General features: G+C 43.1%; 1 protein-coding gene across 5 annotated transcripts in view; it reads right to left on the bottom strand.

The window, feature by feature from the left end:
- The window catches only part of LOC146662646 (uncharacterized), a 32,173-nt gene continuing 11,261 nt past the window's right edge, over positions 1-20,912 (bottom strand). The window contains exons 5-17 of one of the 5 annotated variants that reach the window (XM_085417428.1): positions 20,011-20,155; positions 17,021-17,110; positions 13,520-13,606; positions 12,001-12,119; positions 10,417-10,490; positions 10,001-10,194; positions 9,407-9,545; positions 8,667-8,847; positions 7,412-7,516; positions 6,267-6,330; positions 4,266-4,407; positions 3,022-3,317; positions 1-2,016 (exon numbers count right to left, since the gene is read on the bottom strand). In XM_085417428.1, the coding sequence (XP_085273554.1) occupies positions 3,026-3,317; positions 4,266-4,407; positions 6,267-6,330; positions 7,412-7,516; positions 8,667-8,847; positions 9,407-9,545; positions 10,001-10,194; positions 10,417-10,490; positions 12,001-12,119; positions 13,520-13,606; positions 17,021-17,110; positions 20,011-20,155 (1,632 nt within the window). In that variant the 3' untranslated portion in view covers positions 1-2,016; positions 3,022-3,025. The remainder of the gene's footprint in view (positions 2,017-3,021; positions 3,318-4,265; positions 4,408-6,266; positions 6,331-7,411; positions 7,517-8,666; positions 8,848-9,406; positions 9,546-10,000; positions 10,195-10,416; positions 10,491-12,000; positions 12,120-13,519; positions 13,607-17,020; positions 17,111-20,010; positions 20,156-20,912) is intronic. The other 4 variants (XM_085417430.1, XM_085417429.1, XM_085417431.1 and 1 more) reach the window with 4 other exon arrangements.

Raw genomic sequence — 20,912 nt, 5'->3', positions numbered from 1 at the left:
TGGCTTGATGAAGTTTATTGTTCGTTTTCAGCAGTTTTCCATGCACCACATTTACAATGATATATTCCACCAAGCTGCAGTGTCACAGAGTTTAAGTAAGATTAGAATAAACATTATATCCTTTATGTCTACTTCATACACAAGGGGACCCGGGGGACCCTCTGACGATGCGTTTCAGCACAATCTGGAGGAGCAGTGAGCAAACGTGGAGGGAAGCTGATGATAAAAATCAATGCGCTGGAGGTCGTTGGGGTGACGGGGAAATGCTTTCCTCCCCTCTGTGTGGTGCTTTGGAGAAGCAGAAGAGGCCTCGGTTCCCACAGCAAGAAACCAAACCACCACCTCTGTAGTGTGTCTGCACAGGCTTACACTGCAGTGCATGCCAAAATAATAAATGATCTTATTCATCCAGTAAAAAAAACCAAAAGAAATGTACAACTGTTCATGACACCAAGCATGTGTCTTCTGCAACACTTCTGGAAATTTAGGTGTTTTGTTTTTGTATAAAGACGATCTATGTTGTAATAAATGGTACTGAAGATTACACCAGTATCTTCTCTAAGGACCTAAAAACCTAAACCATAAATAAATAAATAAATACATACATACATACATTAAATCAAGAATAAATAAAAATTAACAATAAAGATTTAAGGAACTTGGAAAGAAAGCGATTACCATGACTTAAAGGCTAAAGCTTTTCTGTAGCTCAAATTCCTTAAAATGTCCATAAATATGAGTTTGGTTATTGAGTTTTTTACCTGTTGATATGAACACTAACATTTCTGGACAGTGGTTAACCTTTACTTTCAGGTTATCTCCTGTTGTGTGTGAGCTAAAGGGCAAAAACGCCTCCTCAGGGAGTGTTTGTGGTTCTCGTCCTCCTTTTAAAGGCCTCCTCCGGGCCTTTAAAATCAGCTGAAAGTGGGCGTGCCTGAGGGTGACGGGGAGGATGCTGACTGCACAGAGGTTTAAGGCCTCAGAGGTGATGAGCTGCGAGGTGGTGAAAGCTGTTCTGAATCGGTGAGGTATATTTGACTCGGGGACGTGGGCTGGGGATTTAAGCGTCTTCAGAGCGGTGTAACAAACATACAACTACTGTAAGTGCACACTATAAACTGCAGCTTGCGTGGTTACAGTCAGTGCCAGACAAATACACAACACGCTGTCTCAATATCCCCCCGCCCGCACATTAAATTACAAGACATGTAGCATTTTCCCCCCAGAAGGGTCGCATTTTTTCCTCGTGTTTGATTGTTGCTAGTCCTCAAATCGGTCCAGTGATGAGCGGCAGAGAAACAACAGCTAAAGGCTACGGGTCGACAGCGGGTTCATCGTTTCAGTTTCTGATGGTTTCTCCTGCGTCAGGATGGAAGGAAATCTACAGCAGAGCAGGTCAGAGGTGGGATAAACACACGGGAACCCACAACCACGGCCATAAAACAGCTCAGCAAGCTGAGGATGCTACACACAGATTCACACAACAGCATCAGTCTCACGGCTCTCCTCCAGATCATCTGCTACAGAGCCGCTTCCTGTCCCCACTGTGACCGCCTCAAACATCTATTTACAACGGTTTCAAGAGCAGAGATGACAGATTAAAGCGGGCGAGTTATGTTTGGCGGCAGTGCAGCTGGGAAATACTGGATTCAGGCGTGGAGGGGAAGTAGCTCCAAGTTTTACAGCACAAAGTTTGAATTTATTTGGGTTTTAGACGAATAAACTGTGACCTAAACTTCACTCTGTAACATAATATTCACATATATATAAATATATCACATTACCTGCATGATTAGGTCAAACTGTGTTGTGTTTCTCAGAGCTGTAATTGCCCACCTGCACTGCCCTAAAATGTGGCCAGAAGCTTAACAGTGATGCGTGTGTGTGGTTTGGTAATACAGATGAGAAATCAGGTGTTCAGCAGTCGTTTCCTGTGGAGATGATGACTGTTGTTCTGGTCTCTTGGTCTGTTTCTCCTGGCTCCTGTTTTTAGCTGCCGGCCTCCTGAAAAAGGTCCTAAAAGAGAGATAAGAGACATTTAAGAACTTCAGTATGGCAAATACTAAATATAAATACATAAATACTTTATGTATTTATGTATTTATATTTATATTTATATTGTTTTTCCCTGTCCGTAAGTAAAGTTTTGGGTTCAACATAACCAAAAGCCGGATTCTTTTGGTTCAACAAGCACATATTAAACCCAACACTTTAAAACAAATGCATGTTATTTTCATACAGAAGAAAGCAGGCAGGACAATGGTGTGTTTCACTGTATTTACAAGCATGAGATTCAGGTCCTGCAGTGTCTTCTTAGCTCAAAAGTTTGATTACATAACAGAAGTGTAATCACTCATATCATGGTGCTTTTCGTACGGTCCCTTTTTCCTGTACTGTTATCACAATTGCATAAAAAGTGTGTAAGAGACCTTTATTAAAACGTCTAATCAACAGATTTAAATGTCAGTCTCATCCACCACCTGTTCATCTTACAACAGAGACAAAACTGTTTAATTAAGAACAAAAACTGAAGCCGTTTGTCTGCAGATAAACTGCTGGTTTAATCTGTCATATTTTTACACTTGTCAGATTCCTTGTAAACTTTGCTGCAGGCTGACAGCAGCCATCCTCTGTCTGTTTAGCAGAGACACCTGCAGCATGCAGGGAGGAGCCTGAAGGCTCAAAGTCAACTAGAACCACTTTACAGCACTAAATAATTATTTTGTATTTGTATAAAAAACATGTTGTGTTTATGTCATGAATGGATGACTTCTAAATATAACAGCACTTGTGTGCACGGTCCAGATGTTTACAGGCCTCTGTATTAGCCTTCATATCTTCTGATTGGCTGCTCCTCGTAAGCAGGTGGCTTCTTAACCTGGGATGACTATAGTAGAAATAATCCTCTCTATGGCATCATATCGTCTAAAACTGAGTATTTGCCTTTTTACTGGATGGAGTAGAGCAGTGAAGACAGACAGAGAGAAGTGAAAGGGCCATATGTCGGGGGGTCTCTGTTACCTGGCTACTGGATGTCCAGCTTATTCGGGCCGACGCTGTGGATGAGCTGGGACGACTCGGAGGCGGCGCTGTAGCCGTGAATCAGCAGGTTCTTGTTGAGGTCTCCGACCCCGCTTCCAGCCTGCATTTTGGGGTAAGGCTGCACCTCTGCAGCCTGCTGCTGCCCTCGCCCCGGGGCGTCATCGTCCATCAGGTGCCCCAGCGGGCAGCCGTCTGTTCCCTCGGTGACCGGCGAGAACTCGTGGGCGCTCGCTGGCTCATCCCTGGACACTGGACTGATGGAGACAGATGGAGAGCTTAAAGGAACAACGATGACAGAGACACAACATTTAGTTTATTAGAGCGTCTCGACGGGCAGCGTCAGTATTTAATGAGCAGTATTTGATCTCACAAACATCAGGCTCGGCTGTGGACATGAAGAATGAAGCCTTTAACCAGACGTGAGATGAGAAGACGATGAATGGATTACAGAGTAAATGAAAAGGTGATCAGCAGGGCTAAACACCTCCTTGTTGTAATGTCACAGCAGCTCAGATTAGCTATTCAGAGATCAAAGAGTAATGGTCAGCTGATCAGCTTGGCTTTAGGAAATTTTTATGTTTTTCCTTTTAATAACATTTTAGGATTTTTGCAGAGCTCTTCTAGTCTTACTGAACCATAGATATTCACACATAAATATCAAATTTGGGAAGAGAGCCGCAGCAATGATCAAAATAGTTGATGTGATTTAGATCAATCGATTTTGTCTGTGTTTTCTGTGTAGCTGCGTAAAGACACGTGACTGTTCTGGATAAATGTAGAGGCCTGGGGGAAGCCTGCTAATAGGAAATAAAATAGGACCTAAGACTGACCCTTGCTGTACATCAGAGGTAATGTGAGCTATAGACGGTTTATGATTGCTTAGGTTGTAATGAAAAGGGATTAAAAAAACTCCAGTGGCTCGCTCTCAACCACAGAGTGCTGAATGAGAGCTGACCTGACACTAAATTGAGTGAACGCTGGCTTCTGTCAGGCAAAGAAAAGAATTTTAGTTAATATAAAATATTATGACATACTGCCAAACTAAAGCATTATGATGCTCCCACGTTTTAAATCCCAGCACTTGAGTCCTGTTTTTTCCTCTGGTTCGTGGTTTTGAGTTGTAAGCGTTCTCAGTTGTTGGGGTGTCAGAAACCTTTGAGATGCAGACAGTTGACTAAATGAGATGAGGAGGAAGGAACAGGTCACGCTTTGGGGAGACCTACCTCACGTCCATGGACTGGACCCCATCTGACAGCTCGTCCACACTGCTCTTCTCCAGGGGTCCCAGCATGATGACGGGGGCTTCAGCGGGAGTCGCGGCGTCCTCCTCCGGGGCGACAGCACCTTCACCTCGCACCTCGATTGCTGCCAACATACACAGGAAGTCTTTACTCGAGGTTATAAAAGAGGTGCTAAAGGTTTGATCCCGGCCTCGGATATCACAGTTCAGCATCACTTCCTGAAAATGAATCCTGAGAAATGCTTTATAGTTGCAGTAAATTTCGCACCCTTTTTCAGATGTTCCACCTCTATCAGTGGTGACAAGCATCCGGATGAAACAGTGGAGACTCCAAACCTCCACCAAGGCTGAAAGTTTCCCAAATACATAGTTTACGCTTCTTAAAGGGAGGAAACTGTCTCAATTTGCAGACTTTCAAAGGATCTCTTTATTTCCACATTTTCAAAAATTCAAGACCAAACTTCAGACAGAAATATTCATCAGACGTTAACATATAGACTCTTCAAACAATGACACAAGTAACCGGATTAAAAGTCTGACTGGAATAAAAATGCTTCATGTAAACACACCAGATTCTGATCCGATCACGTTACTGTGGATAAAAATCTCTTTCCAATCGAGTTACACTGATCATTAATTGATGTCCACTTAAACACTTCTTTTGATTTTCGGGGTGAAACTATCCAAACTGCACGTCTGTTACGTCAAACGATGACGTCAGTGAGAAGGTAGGTCCATTGGAAGACGAAATACGACAAAGTCAGAAATGTGAGAAATCACAGCAATGTGAGGATGAAAGCAGAAATCCAGAGATCCAAATCACAATCCTACTTTTCCAGAAAACTCGACAATTCTGTGCATGTCAAAAATGATTTACTCTGTTCAGACGCTGGATGCACATAAATGGACGTCATGATCACATTACCTTATTCAGGGTGATTATCTTGCTTCATAATTATTTGCAGGGAGCGGCTTTAACCACTAAGAGTAGGAGGTTTAAGCCAATAGCGTTCCTGAAACTATGATCAACAAAGGCTTCATTAATTAAACTTCACTGCAAACCTCACAGCCCGCCGGCCCTCGAACACAACGAGCTGAGCCGAGGCTTCCTGGATATTTGTGATTTTATTACAGGTTTTGTTTTAGGCATGAGCCACAGCGCTCTGCGTCCTCCCTCCCCAGTGACTGCAGATAGAAATGAGCCAGCAGCTAAATCTAGTACAAGACACTGTAGTTTCTTATGACTTCGATATTTCTGTGCATGGTTAAAAATATCAAATAAACAAACAAAATCATTCCTGTTAAAAAAGCAGTTTTACACCCTCAGTCAACTGTTAGTGCAAACCATTTTTACACACATAATGATGCGTGGGGGAGAATAAAAACCAGGCACCCTGAATGCTTTGGTGTTCAGCTTCCTCTACTTAAACATTTCCTGATACATTTAATAGTTTCTCCTTCAGTTCAGAACCACCGGTTACGTTTAAAGTATTTAAAAGATGTTCATAAAACCAGGTGGAACTCCCTGCCGGCGAGGCCAGTGAAAGGAGTGTAACAATGTTCCTTATAAATGTTTTCTATCATAATCTTTCTGCTTCAGTGTAAAGCTGCGGTGATTACAGAGTGATTCACTTCAGCTGTGCTGATGAAGGCGTCGGCACGCGAGTCCGTTCAGGTCAGAGAGTTCAGAGAGTTCAGCGAGCGCTGCAGTTTTTCCCCTCAGCGTTGGCTATTTATCCCACCTCCGCCCATCAGGAGGTGCTGTTCCCCCACCTGTGTAACACTGCTGAGTCACACTGCAGCTGCCAGTTATCACATCCAATTTCACAGAGAGGCCTGATCGTGGTGGAGAAATTAGATTTTCAAAAACGCTTCCCATCCAATGAGAAAAGGACGACAGGGAAAAGGACTCTGAACTGCACTGGCGTGGAAAATTAAGTCATTAGTTTTGTAGTGTGTGTGTGTGTGTGTTACATCCATTTACCTGGAGCAGCAGATGGAGGCTCCACTTCACTCTTCCTTGTTCTTTTCATAATCTCCTCAATTCTCTGCAGAAGCAGACACACGGCTGGTGTTAACAGAGAGAAATAAAAGACGATCACATCAAACTTTTCGAGTTCATGTTGTGTCATGATAATCCATCTGCTCGTAAAAGTGTCTGAAAACGGTGCAAAAAGGGAACAAATAGAAATCCAAGAATAAACAAAGAGCCGGAGCTCCGTTCAGCACATCCAGGATAATTTTCCTTGTATGGCTTCATTTAATCTGACGTCTGTAAGCAGTCACATGAAGGTCGTTTCAGGGTCTGACAGGTTACAGTAAATTAACAGAAGACAGTTTTTGTTGTTTCTCTGCGACGAAGTGAAGAACAAGCAAACATAAAAACAGAATTAAACGAAGGCTTAGACTCTGATTTAAGGTCCACAAAATGTTGCTGTGTTTTGGGATCGTGTATTAATGCCTACAGAAGAATGAAGTTGTTTGAAAATCGCAGCCAACAGGAAAAAAAGGAATGACGTTGCCTCACGAGATGAAGATTTTATCTGATTTGATCATTTCTCTTCCAGGAATGATGATCCACTGTCCTGAGAACTGATTGGGGAGGGCTAGTTCTCCAGTATACGTTACCGTGGTGATGTACCCCAGTGAAACTGAACAATATACAGAAACTTCAAATGACTCGGGGCGAAATAACTGCTGGTGAGGTGAAGTGAGCAGAACTGCGATAACGTTCAGGTGAGTGACTGAAGAGACCAGAGCGAGTGTGAGTGTACCAATGTCTGCAAGCAACCAGCAGCTTCAAAGTTATGTGTGACGAGTGGATCTCTTGCCATTGTATACGCAGCTTTAAAAGTGAATCATCGTCACATCCCTGAAAACCCCAGGGTTAAACCTTCAGTTACCCCGCTAAGCCTCAAAGCCTGCCTGGTAGCACAGGGAAAACAGGGGGCAGCACATCAGGGGAACAGCAACCAAATTTAAACATATCATAAGAATAAAAAACTGTCTGAAGCCAACTACGTCATATCTGAGTCTCCTGAAACTGTCTGGATCCCAGGTGAGAAAACATCTTAAAAGGTGAATTTTCTGAGCTCTAGTCTGTGATTAGTCTGTGGAGATGTTCGGTACCTTCTTCCTCTGCTGTCTCTCCTGCTCCTCCTGGATGTGCAGCAGCTCTCTCGCCTGCCTCTTCCTCTCAGCCTCCCTCTGAGCTCGCAGGAAGGCCTCCTCCCTCTGAAAAACACGCAGCCAATCACATTCTCGCTATTCTTCAGTTTACAGTGTGTAAACATGAGTTACCTGAAAACATACAAGAGTCGAACCGGAGACCCGCCCCCTTTGCTTCTCTAACACTGCCATGGCCGGTCTTACCTACAAGCTGTCGATCTGCACTGATATCATCATTAATCACTCTTCATAATTACTGTAACAATAAATCAGGGTTTAACCACTGCACCTGCAACCGAACAGGTTAGAGGTAGAGAATAAAGATATGGTACTACAGCTTGTGTGTCTGCTCTTTGCATAATTCACCAACTTCTTCTTTTAATACAGTTGTAATAGTTTTCATTCAGCTGGCATTCATAAATCAGAGATTGGGGCTTTTGTCTCCAAAGCTTTACTTGATTAAGTTTTTTTCTCAGTAGTTGGAGTTTGAAAGTTGAAATTTGGAGATAATAAACTCCAATTTTGACTTATTGATATAATAAAAAAGCTCTTTCAGTGGCAGAAACAGACTTCTGTACTTTACCATCTGGAAGAGGGACTATAAACAAACATAACAGAAAGAAGCATTTTATAATGAAATTATTATGGCATTAAATAAACTGCAGTAATAATAGAAAAAAAAATTATTCACATTTTTTAAATTTATTTTATTTGTTTAATTATTTACTTTTTTATTTATGCACCTTTTTAATTTTTTATTTATTTAATCTTCTAATTTTTTTGTCTTATTTAATCCGGTTTCTAGTTGTATTTATTTATTTTTAATAGATTTTTGTTATTTCCATATTTCTTCTGACATTTTTTTCTGCTTCTGTGTCCGTATGGCATGAAGCTTTCACCTACATGTTAACATTCATTTATAATATTAAATCAAGACACATGACACCCATAACTAAAGAAACCTAAACACACTCAGAGACATAAATCCTTCTTTTATAGTAAACTGAGTCCTAACGTAAATGTATTCAGAGCAGGGTAAGGATAGCAACATGGGACACTTTAATGTAAGTACATCAATAAAAACACAAATGCATGGGCCAAAGTGATCCGTGAACATTGTTAACAATTATTCATTTGAGCTGAAACTATGCAAACACTGAGCAGCATCACCTTCGTAACAATAAAACACATCATAGGTCGTTTCATTCACACGGACCTCTCTGTCCAGCTGATCCTGCATGTCCTTCCATCTCTGCTCCTTCTGCCGTCTCTCCTCCTCCTCCCGTCTCACCTTCTCCTCCTCCCGCCTCACCCTCTCCTCCTCGGCCTGCTGTGCCGCCCTCTCCTGCCGCTCTCTGGCCTCCTGCTGCCTCCTTTGCTCCTCCTCGGCCCTCAGCCTGCAGAAAACCACAAAGTCTGAACTTCACAGGGCGCCACAGACGAGACAAAGATAATCATCTCTGACAATTTCTATTTTTAATGCATTGTTAATATTGTTGATTCAGTATACACAGCAAACAGTCAAAGTAATCAAATCAATGACTTTTTCTACTCAGTCTTAGCTCTGAATAACTCCAGCTACAAAAGTGCAGTATAAGTACATAACTAGTCCCTATAAACAGGACAAAAAACACCATAAATCTCCTGTTTATAAATTGAGGCTTTTGGATATTCTCCATTTTGTTCCATCTACAACAATCCCTGTAAACTTTGCATTTAACAAACTATTTTGTGTTTAATTTTCCTCATCAGAACTGGAGCAAAATGCTGTATTTTGGACAGTATTGACTGCTACGATGGAACTATGAGTGAAACTCGATCTAATGTCCATTAAATGTTCAGCGATTGTAAGAAAAAACAAGAATCATAAGTCTAACGTTTCACATGTTCAGATAGAAACAGAACAAACCAGAAACATCTGGGTCCAGTGAACAGCTGTGTACGAGGAGCACTCACCTCTCCTCCTCCTGCCGCTGTCTCTCCTCCTGCTCCTTCTGTATTCGGGCCAGACGGCGTCTCTCTGCCAGCAGTCTGGATGCCTCCTCGGCGTCTGTGGTCCCACCCACGCTCCTTCCTGTGGGCGTGCCCGGAGACTCTGTTGGGGAGGATGGAGAGACACAAAAAACATAAAAAAACAGTTTAAAAGATTTCAAAAAGCCTTTAAACAACATTACAGCTTCATAAATGCTCAGCTAAGGGGACCATCTCACCAGAGCTCTGCAGGTAAGACCTGCTGATACATGTACAGATACAGAAAGGAAAGCCAGGAGCATCTTCGGTTGTGTTTTCACTCGATGTGCACTCTGCAGATTCTGTGGCGAGGTTCTGTTTGACATGTTGAATTAAACCTTCTTGTTTTGCTTTTTTCTTCGACATTTAGAGTTTATCATTCGCCTGAATTATGCTGAATATGACCAAAGGAGATTTCTCCTTCACCAGGTGGTATTTTGACCACTATCACCGTCCCCTGAATTCAATCGACATCAATAAAAAACTGATAGCTTAGTTAAGGCGGCATGTGTAAAGTTACTGCTGCACGTATGTCTTCACCTGCATTGAGTTCTCTGCTGGTGGATTTGGGGATCTTCTTCTCCGATGTCTCAGATTTGGTGGATTTCCTCTCCAGGGTGCTGTGACCTTTGACCTCGTCGGTGCCGGGGGTGGTGGCTCTCTGCCGGAGAGGGGAGGGCGGGTACTGACCAGGGGAGCAGGGAGACTGGGCGCGACTCCTGCTGGACCTCACCCTGAAGCAACCAACAGAGTCACATCAAGTCACCTGTGCTTCAGGTGAAGTGTGCGTGTTCATGTTCAGACATGAGAGGACAGAAAACTGGCATGTGACTATATTTGGGACAAAATGCCCATCCCGTGGTTAGGTTTAGGCTGAGCGTATGTAAACACACAGTGCGTGTGTGTGCGCGCGCGTGTGTGTGTGTGTGTGTGTGTGTGTGTGTGTGTGTGTGTACCGTTTCGGTGTGGCAGGGCCCTTGCTGTTGGCCCTGAAGGAAGAACTGCGGCTTGGTGTGTTTGCTGACTCCCCCTAAAAGTCAGATTTCACAAATATTACTGGCTGTATAAACACATGATAATCAGAACATCAGGACTTCGTGAAGCTCTTGTTATAGCCGTGTAACTGGAGACCCATCAGTGAGGATGAGTCAGGATGAAGCTTCATCATGCTGGATGCAGCTTACTCACATCAGTAACGACTACAACATCAGTTTGTGAACGACGTGAGCAGTCGTTTTCCTGCCTCATTAAAACTGAGTCCTTCCTTCCTGTCCGAAGCATCAGTGCAGAACGACAGAGGATCATCTTACATGCTCGTTAGCTGGAATAAAACTTCATGAATCTCAAACAGTTACTAAACAGTTCTGACTGCATAGATGTTTGTTAGCATACAAATGAATTCATTACTGAAAGCTTTACTGGCTTTTTGACCGGTGCGGCCCAGTTTAGTAACTTGCACATCTTTAATCCTGCAGCTACATCCTGAAACTAGTCAGTACCGAGCAGGAACCCCGTCTGAGGCTGAAATAATGAGGTGGAATGAAAAACTATCAGCTCATCTAATGTTTGCTTGAGGCTGGCTCTGACAGAGTCCCCACACACTCAGAATTCACAAATTTACAGCAGAAATAAAGACATTTAGAGTTTGGTATGACTGCATGGGGGGATTTTTCTGTACCTCATGTTAAGGTTTAAAGTTTGGGGCTTGGCCGCACTGTCTGACACACATGACAACACAAGTGCAGAAGCTCCCAGCTGTATACTAATCTTCATCTTAGCTCCATGTGTATGCACTTCCTTTTTTAGCAGTTTTACCCTGAGAGGCTTAAGACATCAGCAGTGTCAACTCTAATTATAACTCTAACCCTAAAGATAAAAAGAACAGCTTTAAATATGTAGTACTTTACAAACAGAGTTCACACACTGCTGCAGAAAAAGTGTGACAACAACAAATTCAAACAGAGGTGCAGACATTAGGCTAAATGACAAAACAGAACAAAACTAAAGAAAAGTTCAGATGCACAAAAACACAAAACCCCACCTGTAAACATATTCAAATCTTTTATAACCCAAGAAAAAATAAAATAGTGTTTTATTGGTCTGTTATTTAGCACAAGATTTCTGTGTCCCTGCATCGCACCATAATCATTCCACCCTATTGTTCAAATATGACTTCTGGCTCTAAGAAAAACACAACATGGTCAAAATGTTAACACAACCAGAGTCCAAACACCACGTTTCATACAGGTAATGCCTGTTACCTGGCTACAGTGCTGACACTCAGACTGCAGGACAAATACACAGTCCTGCAGTTATTAACCTCTTACAAAGAAACCAGAGACTTACAAAAGCAACGGCAAGTGATTCACCCAGCAACACATCACACAGAGTCCACAGCTCTGGGAGAGTGAAGGTTCATGAGTCCAGATCTATAAGATTACCACACAGCACAACAGTTGCTAATGTGCCCTTTTAGCTCCAAACACCTCGCTTACAAAGAGCTATGTGGTGTTATATGTTAGTGTGTGTGTGTGTCTGACCGTGGGTGTTTTGGCTCTGGATGTTTCTTCGGGGAACCCAGCGATGCTTCTGCGGTTGGAGGAACTCCTGGTTAGTTTGTGGTTGTTGGATGAAGCTGTTCGATGGGACACAAAAGACACTGACGGGTCAAAGACGGACACACAGAAATAACACGTGAAACACGTTTACAACATACAGACAGAGACACAGATGGAGGAGAATGAGACGCTCGGTTAGGAAGACACGTTGTGCAAACAAATGAGAAACCGTTTCTGCTTTTTCTGCTGACTCTAACCCGGAGAGGCTCACTGCGCTTCCAGATAGAAAAAACAGCATTAACTTTTTGTCCCTTAAAAACACAAGTAAAATATTTTTAACAAGTAAAAAGCTGGTCTTTTTAACACATGATGATTGATGTCAATTAATGTTTTTCTTCATGACTTTCAGACAATGTCGGGAAAATGCAGCTGGGATATTGTCTCGAGGTGGAAATCATGCGCCTGAGATGTGTTCATATTTAGGCGAGGGGTGATGGAGGACGCCTACAGTTACCTGCAGGATCCTAACATGTATGGATAAAGGAGCTGGAGGGTTAAAGAGTACATCATGTCTTTTCCAACATCAAACTCAAGGTGCTGCAGAGTCGCTGAGATTTGTTTCTGAGGCGACTTTCATTTTGTCATCGTTTTCCCAGATCTCACAGGATTTATGCATCCAGCTGCATGTTGCATGGTTAGAGGGGTCTAAACCTTCTCCTTCACCCAATAAAACACAGACTCCAGCCGTGTGGGGTGAGCCAGGAACAACGGCTTGTATCTGCCTACTTAACTCTTTCATCATTTGCCAATCAACAACCTAAATGTCTCAGGAAGTTAAGTCTGCTCACGTGGACGTAGTGTTTTCAGAAACATTTGATCACTCACCACAGATTGAAGACTGAACAGAACCAACTTTAAGGGTTTTCTTTACTTGGATGATTGAGCATGAATCAAGTTGGCTATTTGCTAACATCCAAATATTTGAGACAATATGGTGCTAGAAATAATTCTGCTGCCGCCCCCTGTGTGAAAACCAGCCGTGCAGGTGATCAACTCAACACTGGCACCTGTGAAAAAACCTGAACAAGCTCAGAGAGACGAGATGGAGGTAACGACTAAGAAAGCAAAGACTGATCTAAGAAGATGATTCAGGTGAGGGAGCAGATGCTTGTTTGTACAGGATGTGTCCTGCAGCTGCTGAGGAGGAGCACAGGGAGACAAACAGCAGAGGAATAACTGCCTACATGCATCAACCTTGATGTTCTACCCAAGTTTATTAGATCCATGCTGCAGAGTGCTGTTACCTATAAAGCAGGAGTACTGTCTGTTTGGTCTACAGGCACAGAGCTGAAAGAACTCTTATCTGGGCGACTTCTTCACACTTTTACTTTTACATGTATTTGTTTTGATCTGAAACACTGGAAACAAAGAGTTAAGCCTGAATCCTGCTCTCCAGTTTGGTACTCAGGTGATTTTTAGTTTAAGGTTCATAAAGTCTCACCTCTGTCCGGTGAGTGAAGAGCAGCTGAAGAGTTGGAGAGCTGTTTGTTGATTGGCTGATCAGATGGTGGAGACAGGAAGTCAACCGCTGAAGTAACACAAAAACAAAAAAGCGAATCATTTAAACGGACACACACACCACAGCGACTTAAACAGCTGCTGCTCGGTGTAAAACTGTCCAGTGAACGTCCGATCCCAGCACAAACACCCCTCACACGACAAACACAAATCTGCCGGCTCACGCAGAAAATAAACCCACTGATCGATGAGCCGTGCAGGGCGCTGAATGAATTAACCTTGGTGATGTAAGACAGAAACGAAACAGCAGCAGAGACGCACACACACACGAGGAAGTGCTTCATCATGAAATGGAGGATGATGATAGCGAAGCAGCGACTGCAGAGCCATAAAGCTGTGAGGTGAACGTTTCAGAGACGAGAGACGCCACCGGACAAAAGCAGGACTTAAAAACTCCGTTTGTGACCAAAGACTTGATCTGCTCTCTGGGATTTTCTGGGATAGCGATTAGATTTTAGGAGTAAAGGATTATTTTCTTTCCAAATAATCCAAGTTTGCATGATTTTTTTATTCACTTTTATCTTTAGGAGAGTGTGTTGTTAACCTGTTTAACATAAAACATTTATTTTAGCGAGCTACTATAAGTAAGTAACAAAAATAATAAAATATTTACTGTCAGTAAGTTCATTCATAATCTTCAAAAAACGATTTAAAAACATGTTTTACCTCACAGTCACTCAGACGTCATGTCACAGTTTTTGTTTTATTTTTTTCATATTCCTAAAATATTTGTTAAGTTTAGTCTTTGTTGCCTCATTAGTTTAACCAATTATCTTGTTTTACTGTTTCTTCTAGTTAATTATACCCTAAAATATCTTGTAATTGTTTTAACTAAATGCTACAAATGTTTCAATTAATGTAATTAACTTAAATACATTTACTTTGATCTGATGAATTCAGAGAAAATATTTATTGATAAACAGAAAGCAATGAGCCACAGTTATCGTTTATATTTGTGTCTTTTTCCAGCTTAGTGTTGTTACGATTTAAAATGATTAAATAAAGCTGATTTTTAGGATTTTTATGTACACATTGCACTCTGTGCACTCCGAGTCGGCACTCTGTGTTTTTGAGGGTCGAAGCGTCATTCAGCGTTACGACTGAATTGAAATATTGAATTGACGTAGAAGCGCGGAGGGTCTTTACTGCATGCTTACACATCACAGCAGATAACAGTCAGGAGGATATTTTCTGGGCCAAAGGAAGTGTCCCGAATGTAGATAATAAATAGAATCAGTATCAGGATAATATTAATAATCAAGGCAGGTGTTTCTGTCTCTGTCCTTCCAGGAAAGGAGCAGATAAGAGGGACTTGAACGAAGAGGAGACTCGAAGGGACACAACAAAACGGTCTGTTGGTTCTTAAAGAAGATAGTCGTAATAATAATGTGTTATTGTTGGGGTATAAAACTGTGGCCCGATTCAAAGTCATCCTTTCTGTGAAGCAGACCGATGGTTTACATCGAGGTCTGTAACTTGTAATATCAACTGCCGAATCTTTTTAAGTGACAAATATTTCTCCTGTACTTCTTTGATTGAAACAGTGTCCTGACTGCAGTTTTAAACTCTGATTCGTTTACTCTGTTTCTCCTGAAATTACTACCAAACAACACAGGAAGTGCACCAGCAGGTCAGGCCGAGTGCAAAACACCATGGAGGTTATTTGAGTTGGTGATATGGGACAGTAATGATCGCATGGCGTCTGTGTGTGAGAGCATGTGAGGTCTAATAAGTTTCACAGATAGCTGGAGGGTGAAGTCTGCTATGATTTATGGTGTGTGTGTGTGTGTGTGTGTGTGTGTGTGTGTGTGTGTGTGTGTGTGTGTGTGTGTGTGTGTGTGTGTGTGTGTGTGTAGTAACAGGGTGTTTCATAGACAAAATTCCCTGCTGAGAAAAATACGTATGCATCGCTAAACAAGGCCTTGGGCCAGGAAGACAGGAAGTGGAGCAGCCCTTTGTTGTGGGGGTGGGAGAGCATGTGTGTTGCATACGCACTTATGTGTGGTGGGGCTTTCAAACCAGATGCTCATTAGACAGTAAGAGGAGATATGACGGCACTGTTGATGAAGATGGGTGGAGAACACCGGCAGCTGACACAAATAACACACACTGAGTGGGTCGGAGGTCACGCATTTGATTGGTTTTAACTCTTTCTGATCAGCGCTGTCACCACTGTGTGAAGGTCAAAGCTCCTGTAAACGTTAAAAAACATTTAGAGCTCTACAGAGATTTTTGTTTTTTGAGTAAAGATTTCACACATTAAGTTTTTGGGAACATTTTTAGCTTTAAAATGTCTGTAAAAACCTTTGAAAAGTTAAAGCACAATGTTGTCCTTTGATGAGCAGATTCAGCAGTGGAGGCTGTTGTATGGCCAGATAATAAATGATAATGTAGTTACCTGTACATGTAGTAAATATAACCATACATTACACACCTAAACTCTATGCATGTTGAGCTTTAATAAAAAGCTTCTTTCGTTATCACCTTTTTTAAATTGAATATATTGACTTGTTTCTTTCAGCTTTTCTTTATGCTTCTGCATAGATTCTCCTTTTCTGTGCCACATGTGGCACTGAAATATGACTCCCTTTGGAGTGACTCTCTATGGAGTCAGTCCCAACAGACTCCCATGTTAACATTTACAACTTTTACTCAGAAAATAAATGTGTTTACAGCCTGCTTAAAAAACGCTGCCTCTGGATAGTTTCCTACTTCATAACAGCAACAGATATTTTTACAATTTACTTATTAGAATTGTTTTAAGGACAAAGTTAGGCTTGTGCTGCTTTGACTGAAAGTTGGATGGCGAGGAAGGCGAATGCAGCTGCAGCTGTCTGCCAGGCTTCACCTCAGTTAACTGGAGTAACTCATGTGGACCAATAATATTGATTACTGTGCAGTTAATTGTACTAACACATTGTCTGTGCTCCAGTTTTGGTGAATGAAAGTCTAATAACTCATTATTAGCTATCTGTGTCTGTATGAATGCAGGCTGGTAACAAAGCCAGCTATTGTTAGCTGATAATGTAGTACTCCACCCTCTCATATAAGCACGGCCACTCTAGCTAAAAAAACCAAAAAACACATGATGGCTGACAAAACTCACGTCCACTGAGGTGTGCCAACATACTGCACATGCTGCTACATTTACTGCAGAGGAAACCTGTGCAAACTTTTTTGCTGCAACTTTGTTTACAAATATTCAGATTTATATTCCAATTTATCGCTGGTGGAGCGCGTTTTATTAGGTCCTCTAAGAACAGTCGTGACAAAAATCAGTGCAAACATTTTTAAAAGGATTGAAATATAATACACACGACTATCACACACTTCAGGATGACGCTACAGCTACGAACATGCAAACAGAGGATCGACTGCAGGTGGCGGTGGGTGGGTGTGGCACACATAGTCATGTGGTCTGTACCGTTATGGGACTGGCTGGCACTGGAAGCAGCAGGAAGCTCATTGGGCTGAGCGGAGCCAATGGCATGGCAGGGTGGGGTCTTAGGGTTACCTGGGCAGCAGGTGAAGCAGAGCGGAGAAAGCAAAGCATTACATACTCACACACACACACACACACACACACACACACACACACACACACACACACACACACACACACACACACACCTGTTTCAGGGACACATGACAGGCATACAAACAGAAAACAACAACCAAGCTCGGTGCACACACACACGCTGGGTTAAAGTGAAAGAGGCATCAAAATCTGTTCAAAAACATTGTAAAGGCAAACGAGCCAACAAGAGGGAGAGTGAAACACAAAACTGTGACGCGAATATGTGCAAAAGAAGTGTCACTGCCCTCTCAGGGAAGATCTAAGATCCTGTTCTCATCATGTGGAGGTTCAAGCAACATCTGCTGTAAGAGAACTGTTTAAACTACCATGTTCAGCATGTAGGCAGATCTACAGGTTCTGAACAATGACACTGGACATTATTGTAGTTTTGATTCTTTACACCACCACAGAGGATTTGAAATCAAACAGTGAACATGTGTTATTAGAGTATTGGATTCACACAGTCTCCCATTTTCAGTAACTTAACTGACTGACAACCAGCTGGCCGGCTGAGGCCTGGTTCCTCATTATTTTATGACAAATTCAGCAGATAAAAGAAGTGGAGTGTGCCGGTAGCTGTTCACTGAAACTGTCACTGTGACATCTAAAGACACGTCAGTGCAAGTGAAGGAGTGTCATTAGGCTGACAGGCCAAAATAAACTCTCTCCGATCAGGCACAACATTATGACTTGTATAATATTGTGTCCAGCTGTTTGCTACAGAAACAGCAAACAGATACAATGTGTTGTGTACTCTGACACCTTTCTACCAGGAATGACCTTTTTTGCAATTTCAGCTATAACAGCTGATCTGTTGGTCTTCATGTGACCCTGTCGCTGGTTCATCACTGTTCCCTTCTTGGACCACTTGATGCGCTGTTAGCAGTGTTAGCAGTGCTACGATGAACAGATAATCTTCACTATGGCACTAACAGGTGTCATGATGAAGAAACAATCAGAGTGATTCCCTTCATATGACCGTGGTCATGACTATTAAGACTGATCGGTGTATAAAAGACAAAAAAACCTTTCATAGTGGCCAAATCAATAATCTGGTTCATTCTCAAAAACAAGGAAGACACTGGTGAGCTCAGGGACATCAAAAGGCCTGAAGACAACTAAAGTGGACGATTACAGAGTTCATTACTTGCTTAAGAAAACATCTAACAACAACATCTAACCAATCAAGAACATTCTAAGAGAACATAGGTTACATTATGTAAAAGAGAGTTTATAAAAAGATGCAAACCATTTGAAAACAAGAAGAAAACATCTAAAAGAGTTCTGAAAGAAAGTCTTTGAAATGAAGATTAACCAGGACCAGGACGACTGGAAGAGGCAAGCAGCTCATCATCTGAAGCATAACACATCACCTGTCAAACATGGTGCAGGTAATGTTTTGACATGTGTATGTGTGGCTGCCAGTGGAAGTGGGTCACTAGTATTTATTGATGATGTGACTGCTGATAGAAGCAGCGGGACGAGTTGTGAAGCGTACAGGGTTAGACTCTCCTCAGGCAAATGCTGCACAACTGATCAGAGCTCCACAAGGCCCCGTGGGATTAAAGATGAACGCCTGCATTTCAATCACATGTCGGCTGTGTGATTTAAACTCCACTGTGGTGGTGTACAGACGCAACATTAAAAAGGAAAGTGCCATTGTCCAAAAACGCATACACAGATATAGTGCTGGGTCCCTTTGAATGCTCCTGTATTAACATCACCCGGTGCCAGTTCGGATCAATAACCGTAATCTCAGTGCTTATTTTTAAATTATTCCCCCAAGTCTTGGCAACAAGAGGAGAAATAATCCTTTGAAAATGGACACACATAAAAGAAATCCTAATATTTTTTTTCACAGGGTTGTGTATCTGCTGTGATCCCGGTTGGGTAAATATCTGCAGCAGCTGCTATCACGGCCTGAACACCTTGTTCGAATAAAGTAGCAGCTCATTTTGGAGCTCGGGACCAGAGGAAAATACGCAGCACACAAACACACACACAAAAACACACACTTTGCGTCTTTGGGTGAGTGTCTGTCCTTTAATCGAGCTGTAAGATGAGCTGGTGCCGTTTCTGCTGCAGTGAGCGTTCTGCCGGGCCCCACAGATCCCAGAGCAGCGCCTCTTCCCCAGTCAGCCGGGCCGGAGCCAGAGGAGCTGCCTGGTGGACCCGATCCCGGCTCAGCTGGTGGGTACTGTGAATAATTGATGGCGTTATGAATGCACCACAGCATAGAGCCAGGCTCGGGCCGACAAGAAGACAGAAAACATCTCAGAAAAGAGTGACGGTGAAGAAAAGAGATAAAATACGAGTGATGGAAGTTGGCTCAGTGAACAGCCCTGTGTCGCACTTTGTTTATGTGTGTGGCCTTGTTGCGTTCAAGGTCTTCTGAGAATTAGTCCTGCATCCCAGCTCAGAAATAAAACACACAAACATAAAAATAAACCGGCACCTGTAGCACGTTTAAACAGCAGTTTACAGGTACAGCTTGACCCCGTCTGATCAGGCTGAAGCTTTATGAACTCACTCCGAGTCTCTCTAAAGCCTGAAGGGGTCTGGAGACAAAGCGTTCCTGCATTGCAGCCTCCCCACCCTTTTCCTCCACTGCCCCGCTGTGTTTTCTCCTTCTCTATATCCTCACTTCACCTGCTCTTTGTCCTCTGCTTTTACGTCTCCACCCTTTATTCCCACAGCTACCCCCCCGTCTCCTCCTGACCTCCAGACCTCCTCCTCCTGAAACATCTCTCCACTTCTCCATCACTACCAACCCCCCCGAGTTCTAGAAATCAAACCCACCCTCCAATGACATCATCATCATTTCTGTTGGTACTCACCCTCCACTCCATCAGGCGGTCCTCCCCATGTCCACCGTTTAGGCCTGTTATCCAGGTGCTCCCGGGCTTCTCCTCCACCTCCACCTCCTCCTCCTCGTCTTTCAGGGCCCCCGGCTCTTCGGCGTACCATGGCCTCCAGCCTCTCCTGCTCGTTACGTTCAGAAACAGGGAAGAAGAGAGATTCTCTTACCGAGCCATCGCTACGGCGACGGATGCCGGGCGATGCACTCGGAGATGGCTGCGCCATGGTTACCGCATGCAGCAGCAGCGGCAGCGGCCTCGCCCCTCTTCGCGCTCGTCTGTTTGCTGTCTGCTGGTGGTCACCAGCCCTCGCTCGCCCGTCTGCCACTCAGTGATACAGCAGCTCTGTTCGCTCTCTCTCCTCCGTCTGCCGCTCCCTCTCTCCCTCTCCCCCACCTCGCAGTTCAATTCACTCCTCCTTCTCTCTCTTCCTCTCTCCCTCTCTCTCTCTATGTCGATCACCCACTCCCTCTCTAATGACTGAGTCTGTTTCTGAAGCACTTTAGTCAGACGGGAGGAAGCAAAATGCAGCCCGTCACCACCCCCCACCACATGCATACACATGCATGAACACACGTTTACACAGGGGACCATGCCTGCACACACACACAGATGGTGGGTGGATCGGAGATTGATACTGGTTGCATTTCTTTTATCCTTTTGCCTTCCTCTACCTTTGCCTCTGGACTGCATGCATGCTGCAGTGTGACAATAACCATTCCTAGAAAATAAAAACACACACTCGGCACTGGGGAGTGACTGGCAGACACAGATTAGTAAACCATGACTGGGTACAATTATTAATCTTACATCATGCTCACAGTTTGAGGAAAACAATAAAAATCTTTCATGGATTTGGGCCTGTATGAACTCAGAGACAT

This window comes from Rhamphochromis longiceps, linkage group LG9 (genome assembly GCF_057381845.1).
Source record: "Rhamphochromis longiceps isolate RC_006_pf linkage group LG9, R_longiceps_female_GT1.1, whole genome shotgun sequence".
NCBI classification, from domain to species: domain Eukaryota; kingdom Metazoa; phylum Chordata; class Actinopteri; order Cichliformes; family Cichlidae; genus Rhamphochromis; species Rhamphochromis longiceps.
The sequence above is the reverse complement of the archived record's forward strand: the minus strand, read 5'-3'. Positions and strand labels throughout refer to the sequence as shown.